The sequence below is a fragment of the Elephantulus edwardii genome, unplaced genomic scaffold, assembly GCF_000299155.1.
Source record: "Elephantulus edwardii isolate Elephantulus edwardi_28Jun2011 unplaced genomic scaffold, EleEdw1.0 scaffold00050, whole genome shotgun sequence".
NCBI lineage: Eukaryota > Metazoa > Chordata > Mammalia > Macroscelidea > Macroscelididae > Elephantulus > Elephantulus edwardii.
Genome location: NW_006399800.1, coordinates 8414828 through 8426038, shown reverse-complemented (window position 1 = coordinate 8426038; position 11211 = coordinate 8414828). Strand labels below are relative to the sequence as shown.

Genomic DNA, 11211 nt, shown 5'->3' with positions numbered 1-11211 from the left:
GTGTCAGAGGCAGTGAGGTTGGCGCAGGATAGAGCAGGGTTTAGGGCTGTTGTGCATAGGGTCGCTATGAGTCGCAAACGACTCGATGGCACATAACAACAACATTTCTTTCTTAACAATGTCCAGTTTTCTGACATTCATGGTTCTCATATTATGTGTTCCGATCATTAGTGTCTGCTTACAACTCTTTCTCTTCCTTTGCATTTCCAAATTTGGGCCTCAGGTGTCACATCTGCTACTCTAAATGTGATCTCCTGTACCCTTTGTTATATGCCTTTGAATCAACTGTGACTCTTTCTGGCATTAGGCACATTAGCTCTGAACCTTGCCCTATCCTGAACCAATCTCATCATCTACAACAGTCTTACCCCATTTTTCCAGTCACTGGGTCAATCCATCTTATCTTGGGTCTTCGTCTTCTATACTGTTCCTCCACTATTTCAAGCTTGATGTCCTTCTCTAAGGACACATTCCCACAGTACACCAGACAGAACTTCAAAATACTTGCCTCCAGGGAGTAGCCTGCTTTCATCCTTTCCAGGACAGAGCTATTTATTCTCCTGGCAGTCCACAGTATGCATTCAAGACCTCAAATCTGTTCCTGAGATGGTCTTTAAAGTCTGGTGAGATAATCTTGAGGTTAAACTTTGGTTCTTGTGGATTTGATTATTATTTTCTTTAGCTTCAGTTTGAACTTGCATATGATGGTCTGTTCCACTATTAGCACCTGATGTAGTTCAGGGACCACTGTGGTTGTTCATTGTCTTTGAGCCGAGCATGACTCATAGTGACCCTATGAACAAAAGGCCTGAAGCCCTTCTATCACTATCAACATTTATCAAAGTTCATAGAGTTTCTGGAGGCATGTTGTGTAGGAAGTAGATTTGAATTTTTTGTACATGGGGTCATTCAAGACTTAGGGTAGACACAAAGAGAGCTAACAGCAATTATTCCCTGTCCAAGACCAATCTTCTGAAGTTCTGTGGACATAATTCTACTCTAAGACACATGGAGTTGCCATGAGCCCAAGGTGAAACCACCATCAGTGGTTTTTCTGGTCTTTAGTTCTCTACGGTAATAGTCTACAGAAACATGCAGTTTATCTTACACAATAATTTAAAGATTGGCACAATTTCACAGAAAATTTGGAATTTCCAACTTACATCAAATAAGAAATCTGGACTTTCCCCACTGTTCTCACCATATTACAGGGAGCTTTGGTAGCATAGTGGTTACTAAGTGGCACTGCTATTCCAAAGGCCATGCTTCTGCAGGTTTGAATGAGCCAGTGGCTCTGAGAGAGAAAAATGTGTAATCTTTTCTATTGTGTGGTTTACAGCTTCTAAAATCCAGTTGAAGGTCTGCTATGAGTCAGTACTGATTTGACCACAGTGAGTTTTCAGTTCATTCTACTTGGCCTGCACTATTTCTTATTTTTCCTAACTGGCTCCTATGAACTTGAATTGCAGATCCCTGAGAAAGCTTACCAAATCAAGATCTAACCAAGTTTTGCAAAGAAGCTCAATGACTAGATGAAAGCCTTTGGCTTTCTTGTGAATCCTGTAGGGAATTAACCAAACCTTGGAAATCAGGTGGGCTTTATGCATAACAGCCTTCACATAAAAGAATAGAAAAACTTCAAAAGCTCTCATTCTTATATTATTATGTGACTAGAGAATTACTACATGATCTCTGTAAGAAACTTGTATTACTTAACTAATGAGTGAACATATTTTGGTCCAGATTAACAGCAATAATGAGACACATGAAAAAGAAATAAACCCCAAAAGACATTGCTTTTCCATAAAAAGTATTTATAATCCCTTATTTCATATAAGCAGGATGAGATATTGATTAAGAGAAGGTGTGGTGGAATCAAATTGCTTGAGTTCAAATCTTGAATGCAACTTAGGAGGATCAGCTATGAGTCATTTCCGACTTTCAGAGGGAAAAAAAACTGCGCTCTTAGAAAGATATCTAGAAATCACTGCTAAGTAATGTGTTTTGTAAAATTCCCTTGAGGATATTCTTTCAAATCTGCTTTAGGCATTAAAAAATGTTGTTATGTGTCAAGTTGGAACCAATTCATAGCTGACCCTCCATCAGGTTTCAGAGGCTCTCTGGTGGCCTAGCGGTAAAAAGTTGTGCTACAATCTCAAAGGCACATGGTTTGAATCCACCAGTTGTTCCTAGGGAAAAGAATGGGCAATCTCCTCCCATGCAATTAATTTGTTTTTGTTGCTGTTATGTGCCGTCAAGTCGTTTGCGACTCATAGCGACCCTATGTACAACAGCGCTAAACCCTGCTCTATCCTGTGCCAATCTCACTGCCTCTGACACACCCATCCCGATTACCCCAGTCACTGAATCAATCCACCTCATAGAGGGTCTTCCCCTCCTGCGCTGTCCCTCCACTCTGCCCAGCATGATGTCCCTCTCCAAAGACCTGTCTCTCCTTACAATATGTCCAAAGTATGTCAGGCAAAGCCCCAGAATCCTTGCCTCCAAGGAGCAGCCTGGTTTAACCCTCTCTTGGATGAATCTATTTGTTTTCTTGGCAGTCCATGGTACATTCAATACTCTTCTCCAGCACCACAGCTCAAAGGCATCAACTCTCCTTCTATCATTACTGCCTCAGAAAATCTGCTGAAGGGTCAGCTGTGGGTCGATTCCAGCTTGATGGCATGTAACAACATCAAATTGCATGGGAGGGAATTGCCCATCTTTCTCCTGAGGAGAAGCTGGCAGTCCAACATTCCTGGCTTTTGTTGGCAGGAAAACTCCTTACCACTAGAACACCTAGATAATATTGATTTCTTTGAGGCCATTAAAACATTTTCTAACACAAAGCTAAATAATCCAAAATTAACATGACTCATTTGTTAAAAGACTGCACTTACAATTTACAGTTTGACTGCCTTGAGTTTTGGAAGGTAAATAACTTCTCTGAAGACAATAAACTGCATAGATTGTGTGTGTGTGTGTGTGTGTGTGTGTGTGTGTGTGTGTGTGTGTGTTGTGTCTGTGTGATTCCAATTCAGATGCAAAGCCTTAAAGGCAGAACCCACTGCTTTTAGATAATTTCTAAAATACCTGAAATCGTTACTCCCTGATTCAGGTTTCAATTGTACATATGTATGTAATCAGTATCTCAGAACTTCAAAGTTACACCCATCTGTTCTTAGTAAAAGATAAAAAGTAAAGATATATAATAAAAGATATATAGGATGTTACCATTGATGTAAGCACACTGGTTTTCCCTCAAGATTCTTTCAGACTTCTTGGCCATCTCATTGGACTTTTTATCAGGCCAGGCAAATAGTGTCTCCTTTAGATTTCCCTGGAGCATCTTCAGAAAGCAGTGAGAGTCGGTATGATCATGGATACTGCTGTATATGCACAAAATGACAACTGAAGTCAGTAGATGGTGGAATATCAGACCTGGGATAACAGTCTGTCCCAAAGCTTCCAGCTGCACCATTATTAATCAGGCTTCTTTCAAAATCCAGTGAGCTGGATTTCAAAGATGTCATCAATTTACAATCACTGCTGTCCAAGGCAAATCAGTAAAAAGACTATGCCATACATATCACATATCACTATCAATGCATGAAAGCAGTCTACTTTTGACATATACCACTAAACAGCAGGATTTTTTAAAAACCCAAAGCACAATACAGTTTGAATAATACTTTGATAAAAGAAAAACAAAACCTTTTTAATCTTCCCCTAAGGTATAGTTTTTAAACCAGGTCAGTTAAGGTGGTTTAGAATTTGGTAACATAAGAACAATAGAAAAATTTTGGAAATGATCATGATACCAGCTATAATAATGGCCACAATGAGAAAAACACTTAAGAGGCTTTTTCTCCCCTTTACTATTTCCTTTTGTCTCTGACTATGGATGTGTATGAAAAGTTTAAAACTATACTCTAAAATGAATGTTGTTGATGGTGCTGACAAGTCAGCTCTGACTCATAGCAAATTTAACTACAACAGAATGAAGCCATGTCTGAATCTCAGCTGTGCTTAAGCTCATAGCCAGTCACTGAACGAATCCACCTCATTGAGAGTCTTCCTCTCCTTCACTGACTTTCCACTCTTCTAAGCATGATATGATGTCCTTTTCCAGAGCTTGGCCTTTCCTGATAACACACTCAAGATAATGTGAGAAAAAGTCTCACCATCTCTGGATCTAAGAAGCACTCTAGTCACACTTTGTCCAAGACAGATTTGTTTGTTCTTTTGACTGTTATTGGACATTGAATATTCTTTGCTAACTTCAGTATAAAAAAATGTTAATATTTTCTGTCTTAGAGATAATCCTATCTGTGAGTCTCTCCCAACACTGGTAGAAAAAAGAATGTAAACTGGATTTGGGGAAAGAAAATTTTTGAAGTAATTGTTGGAGTAAACAGTATTTAAATAGGAGTCCTTGGATGGTATAAATAATTAAACTGAAAAGTTAACTGAAAGGTTGACAGTCTGAACTGACACATTATTGTCTCAGAAGGCCACAGACTTGGGCATTCTATGGAACAATTCTAATTTGCAAGTATGGAGTTATCATGAGTTAGAATTGACTTGATAGAAACTAATAAAAAACCCTATCTGAGAATGTCAAGCAACAAGAAAGCATTACTCATTAGCTGAAGACTTGAGCAAAATAAATAAATAAGCCTGTACAATTTCTGGCACTTATTTCCTATGCTAGTTCTATTAACTCACATAGAACCCTTGGTGGTACTGTATATTAAACACTGGGGAAGCTAACCAAAAGTTTGGTGGTTCGAATCCACCTTGGGAGAAATGACGCCATCTCTTGCTTTAAAGATGTAAACCCTATGGGCCAGGTCAACTCTAGTTTAAGTTGCCTTACCCTCTAAATAAATGGGGGGAAAATAATTTTAAAGTAGAAAGAAACCTTATGAATTTGTGAACTTTTTCTATTTTCAGCACCTACATACTTTGGTCTTTGGTCCCATAATTGTTTACACACACTTCAAAGTACAACAAAGTTTAAATCTTAGCACAATTACTTGTAAAGTTTAACTCCACAAAAGACAAAAAGATTATGTTAAGCTGGTTATTTATCTTTTTGGATTTACTATTCATCATGTGGAAATAATTTTGAAAACACCTTATACTATTTTTTATTTTATTTTTTCTAATTTTTAATTTTATTTTATTATTTTTTGTGTGTGTACCGTCAATTCGAATCTGACTGGTACAGGAAGAGATTGCTCCTCCTTCTCCAGCAGAGCATCTGGTGGATTCACCTCATATTATTTTTAAAAAGAATTTCTGCTGGCACTGTTCTCGAGATGTGTGGCTAGCCAGTCATTGCAGTTCTCACATGCTGACAGACACTGAATTGTATTACCTGCCATGTCCTTCACCCCAACACAGAATCATTAAATTAAATTTTCCATTTCCTTGATCCACAAGATTCCGGGTATACCTAAGAAAGAAGATATACACAAATTTTAACTTGACTGGTAGAACAAGCACTAGGGAAAAATTAATGAGTTACAAGCATCATTCATGAACAAATATTATTTCTGCATCTAAACAACTCTGAATACTGTTCTAGAATTAGACATCCCAATACAAATGGTTTTCCCCCACCCATTCATAGTTCATTTTAGACATGTCTATATTTTTAATTAATTAATTACCTAGGGTAGCTTCTCAATTTTAATTAATGAATAGCATGGGAAAAGTACCTGGTAAAAGGAAAAAAGGTATTAAACTCTTATGAATGAAAGCTTCTCAAAGAAGGTATTTGCAAAGTGTATTACTGCTCCAGGCATGAATGTTGCTATTGTTTTTTTGCTTCCTCTGCTCTTTTCCTTGTAGCTAAATCAAGTCTTGATAACAAGGTTTCATTAAAGTTATTCTACAAGTCTCAGTTTACTACAGCCCAGGCACAAACCTCATTCAAAAGCATTCATAATGTAATAGGCTAGGGGTGCACTGCAGCATCAGAACAAAGGAAACTATATTGGGGAAGTAAATAATACTCCAATCCTTTCACAATTAAGAATAAAACAGCAATTGGTTAAAGCAAAAAGAGTAATCAAAAAACCCTTATCACCAGAAAAATAAAGATTAAAGTCCCTATTGATCCAGTAGTTCCTATTAACACCATCTAACTAGCAGAGTTTCATAATCAATGCTATACATTGAGATCATCATATTTAAGAAAAGGATTTTAGCCCTTTTGGTGTGTCTGTTTGACATGGTCATCTGTTTACTTATGTCTTGTTTGTCCCTTCCTCCCCAGGCTCTGGGCCAAGTGTTTGCACAGCATTATCTCTCAGCGAGTTGCTAAATCAGTGCTTTTTAGTTGTAAATCTTCTTACTTTGTATCCCGTTATGATTTAGCAAGAGTCTGTGCATTCAACCTTTAATCATAGTAACACTCAGCTTCTGTATCAGAAGGGTACTTCCTCCCTTAGCCCTGGTGTTATCCGGTGGCTTTTATGGTGTTCTTCCTGAGAATGAGTTATCTAGTCTCAGTTCTTCCAGACTGGTTCTCCCAAGGTCAGCAGGGATCAGAATTCCTCTCTATGTGCACTATTAGATGCAGAAATTGCTACCAAATGGAACTCTACTCACTCTCTCATCTCCTTTAACTCCCCACTAAAGACTATATAGGTAAATCAATACAATTGGTTATTTTTTAAAAAACAAACCACCAAACATTTAAGAGCTTGTCAATTAATACTAATTCAACCCAAACAAAAACCAAGCCCACTCCTGTTGAGTCAGTTCTGACTCATAGTAACCCTATAGAATAGAACAAGCTGAACTGTCCCATTAGTTTTCTAAGGCTGTAATCTTTATGTTTATTTCTTTTTTTAGTGGAAGCTTTTTTTAAATGAAATGTTATAAATTATATTGTTTTTACACAACCATCCATACATTTTATCTTATGACATTGTCATTGATTAATGTAAGTAATTGATTAAAATGCCAAATTAATCCCTTATTATTATATATTGCCTTTCCCAAGGTTGTACTCTTTATGGAAGCAGACTGCCACATCTTTCAACTCAAGAGCATCTGTCTTGCTTGAACTGTTGACCTTTCAGTTCTTAGCAGAGTGAATCACTAAATCATCAAGGTCCCTAAAACTGCCCTCCTTCAAAAGTGCTTAAACAGCTTATCCTAGTTACTTGACTTCCCTTAGCTGCTATCCAGTTAGGGAGATCTGGTGGGTCATTGCACAGGGAGCTGCACTACTAAGCCAAAGGCCACACCTCTCTGGTGGTTTGAACCCACAAGCTCTGTAGGAGAAAGATGAGCAGTCTCTTCCTCTGCCTTGGACATCCGGTGGAGTTAATATCCAACCCGATAGCAGTGAGAGAGAGAGCTATTTAGTTCCTGTCCAACCCAACTCAGTTGACACCATGCATGATAGGATCAGACAACTGGGATCCACACAGTTTTCACTAGCTGGTTTTTTAAAGCAGATCATCAGACCTTTCTTCCTAGTTTGTGTTAGACTTGGAACCTCCACTAAAATCTGTTCAACATCATAGTAATATGCAAGCCTTCACTTCTCTTAAGGTAAATCGGTAGAGTTATCATATTTGATCTCCTGCATGGAAGAGCTAAATTCTACCACTGAGCTGAAGTACTCTGGCCCTCAAAACAAGCCATTTGTCAGAAAAGCTGCACTGCAATCCCGAAGGCAAGTGGTTCGAATCCACCAGCTGCTCAGCAAGAGAAGGATGGACAATCTCTTCCAATACAATTAATTGGTCAATCTCTTCCCCTGTGATTAATTGCCTCTGAAAACCTGCTGGAGGGTCAGCTATGGGTTAGTTCTGACTCAGTTGTTCACAACAACAACAACAACAACAACAACTTTCTAGAGGAAGCTTAGTAATAGATTAAACTATGGGTTCTGGAATTATATTGCAGGACCCTGGAATCAATACTTATCACTTAGGCAAATCTCTTCATTGCTCACCAGTCCTCACTTATAACATAGGGCTGAGAATGGTATTTGCCTCAGAGGTTTGTTGTGAAGTAGGAGAGTTGATAGTGTAAAGTAATGGACATGGCCTAGCCAGAGGCAAGCATTCAATTACCTGAAGCTACCTGGTGATTTGATTTACAAAAAGATCCACTGTAAACCCTGTAGACCCGTGCAGTTCTCCTCTGACACACATCTCCTGAGGCAATCTGAACTGAGGCTGATAGCACCTAAAGGAATTTCCTGAAGCCAGTGCAAATGAAAAATAGGATACTAAGTAGGCTTCTTTTTTTTTCTATTTCTATTATAGTTCAAACAGTCCTTGCCTACAAAATTTTACTAAAAACTATGTTAAGGTGTGGTGACCAACCAAATTATTGCCAAAAAAGAAAACAAGCCCAAAGTTTACCAATCCTTTTTTCTACTCGAAAAGCCTACTAGCCCAATAGACCGATTAGGAGGTGGTTATGTGTTTAATTAGCAAACTTATCAGCAAAATCTGATGACCCACAGTCCGGGGTGGTCAATTAAACCGGTTTGGGAGAGGGCACAATAAAAATTGAAGTGTCTGTTTACTACCCAAAACGGCTGTTGGCGGGTACTAACTGAGGACGACTAAAGGCATTTGATGAGGAATTGGCATCAAGGAAGTGTATTCCCTACAGTTCTCCAGGAAGCCCCTTTCCTTGGTCCAGACAGTTTCCAGGGCCAAGAGTGAGGAGCCCAGCTGTAGGATCCTCTCACACCTCTGTTCCTAGCGTAACTGGGGGCTGCAAGCTAAATCTGAAAATTGAGCGAGGGAAGGAGGCGACAGCTGTGGAGACAAGAGAGGAAAGAATGGCAGTTTAGAAGCAGCCAGACGGAGCAAAAGAAAACAGAAAACCTCCTAGTGCCCTCTCCCAGCCAGAAAAGCCTCTAGGAGTCTGCTGACCAAAGCGCGCAGCGCCAGCTTTATAGCCTCAAAGAGAAGTAAAGGGGCGCCGTGGGAACGACGATAGGGTAGGCTGAGTGCTTCCCCGGAGATTAGTCGTCTCCGCTGTGCCCCTCCTGTCTTTAACCTATACACTGTCCCCCCTCTAAGAAGCTAGGAGGCTGGCACCCGGGCGTCCAGAGATCCCCGGCCGGCTGTGTGGAGTGCGCTCACCTGAACTGGTCGAACTTGGCGTACGCTGCCCACTCGGAGGGCTTACTCTCATAGGCTTCCATGACGGCCTGCACCTCTTCCACATTGACCTCATCCCCAGCGAAGAGCTGGTGCAGGATGCGGATCAGGTCGGCCAGTGTTCGCGGCTTTAACACCTCCGTCTGCTCCATCCCTTGCAGAGCTGGCGATGCGTGCGTCTTGGTGCTGGGCTTCGGTGCAACCGCTCCTTTGGAGCGAGCCGAGTTGCTGGGGCGAGGGGAACCTAACTGCCAGCTAGACTGCTGCAAATAGATAGACACACAGACCTTCCAAAGACTCCAGCGCTGTAACGCGAAGAATCCCAGGAAGGAGGTAGCAAGAGCCCAACCCCACCTCCAGCCGCCAGCGGACGCGGCGCGAACACTAATGTGTGGAACGCTGCGGCCCCGGTCCCTTTTAAGCTCTCGGAGTCAACGGGAATGTACCAATCGCCTCGGGGGTGGGGAGAGGCAGGAGACGAGAGAGAAGAGTGGTGGAGGCGGGGAGAAACTGCCGGCAAGGCCCACCGTGAGGCTCCCCGCTTCCAGAGCCCTCAGATCCCTCACTGGAGGCTCTTTCTCTCCTTTGGGCTTCGCTCTCGGTGGGCTTGGCCTGATCTCCCCTCTGCTAAATACACGTAACTTTTTGACGCCCATCCCAGCCCCTACATCCACTGCCTCTCCTAGCGTCTTCTCTCTGCCTATGGATTCAAGACCCTGGGACCTAGGTGGAGAGATCCGGAGGCCAAGGCTCTGAGCTCCCTGAGAAAGTCAAGGAAAGGGACCCTTTCTTTCAATGGAGCCGAGGAAATCCTGCGCACCCTGTGAATACCGAAGAAGGACTGCACGCCCAAGCTGGGAGTTTTGCACTTGATTCAAATTGTTAACGGTATACCGCAAGCTAGGTGAAAATCAGCTTAAATTTTCATTCAATTTTTTTTTACACTGTAATCACATTTTGGTAAAAGAGACTAGGGTAGAGTAAGACTAAATAGTAAAACCCTGAAAGTCTAGATTCCTCATTACTTTTTTTTTTTTTTAAATAAAAGCTGATGTTTCAGTTAAGGCGAAAAGTGTGTTTCAATTTCTTTGTTTTGCTTTTATTTAGATGCACTAAGAGTTCTAATTTGACGATTTACAGTCCAAGGTTCAATTCTACACATGTGTTGAAAAACGTTCCAGTTCTTTCATAAAAGGAAACCTGTATCTGTGCAAAATGAAGTGCCGTCGAAAATAGAAAAAAGCAAGAGGGATAGGAGATATATTAAGGATGGGTTCCTTTCTCAGATTAGACAAGCATTCAGGCATCAATTTCTATTTGAAATTAATGGCTTAGTTTTCTAGAAGGTGAGAGCATTCTTTACTTGTGCCACCTGCTGTCTTATTTTTAAAATCCCAGGTTAAAGTGATGGCACAGTGTTGTCAGCAGTGCTGTTATAACACCTCCAACAGTGCCACCTGACACCGAAGATGCTCTGATTCACGGGGACTCCATTCAAAACAAGACCAGAACTGTGTGACTTTTCGTTATCAGACTTTCACAGGCAGGTAACCAGGACTTCTTTCCTTATTTTAATCTGGAAACTCCCCTCAAACCTGTTTTCCAACAATGAAACACTTGGTATTTGTAATCCTGGCGGCATAGCTTCCAGCATCAGAGGCAACATGTAAGTTTCTAATGGGAAACGGGTAGAAGTGTTTATGTACTAGGTAGGTACATGGGCAGGAAACAAACCCAAGACTTACAGAAAGAAGCATGATAGAGCTCAGTCATCACTGTTCACAAATGTTAGGTGTAGTCAAATTGGTTCTGACTCCCAGTGACAGAGCAGAAGAAATCAAGTCCTGATCTTGAACGTCCTTACAATGTCTGCCACATTTGAGCCTATTATCATAGTCACAATGTCACTCTTATCTACCTGAAGGTCTTCTTTGTTGTTAACCTACATAATCGAGCAGGATCATGATGTCCTTCACCAGGAACTGTTCCTTTTTTTTGGTAGTTATACTGTTTTTTTTTTCTTTTTTAAAATTTTTTTTAAAATATTTTTTTATTGGGAAAA

General features: G+C 40.6%; 1 protein-coding gene across 1 annotated transcript in view; it reads right to left on the bottom strand.

Moving 5' to 3' along the window:
- Positions 1-9431, bottom strand: part of CDO1 (cysteine dioxygenase type 1) — a 24895-nt gene extending 15464 nt beyond the window's left edge. Inside the window, exons 1-3 of the mRNA XM_006886672.1 lie at positions 9132-9431; positions 5384-5461; positions 3235-3389 (exon numbers count right to left, since the gene is read on the bottom strand). Of these exons, the coding sequence (XP_006886734.1) occupies positions 3235-3389; positions 5384-5461; positions 9132-9301 (403 nt within the window). The 5' untranslated portion in view covers positions 9302-9431. The remainder of the gene's footprint in view (positions 1-3234; positions 3390-5383; positions 5462-9131) is intronic.
- Between the last annotated feature and the right edge of the window lie 1780 nt (positions 9432-11211).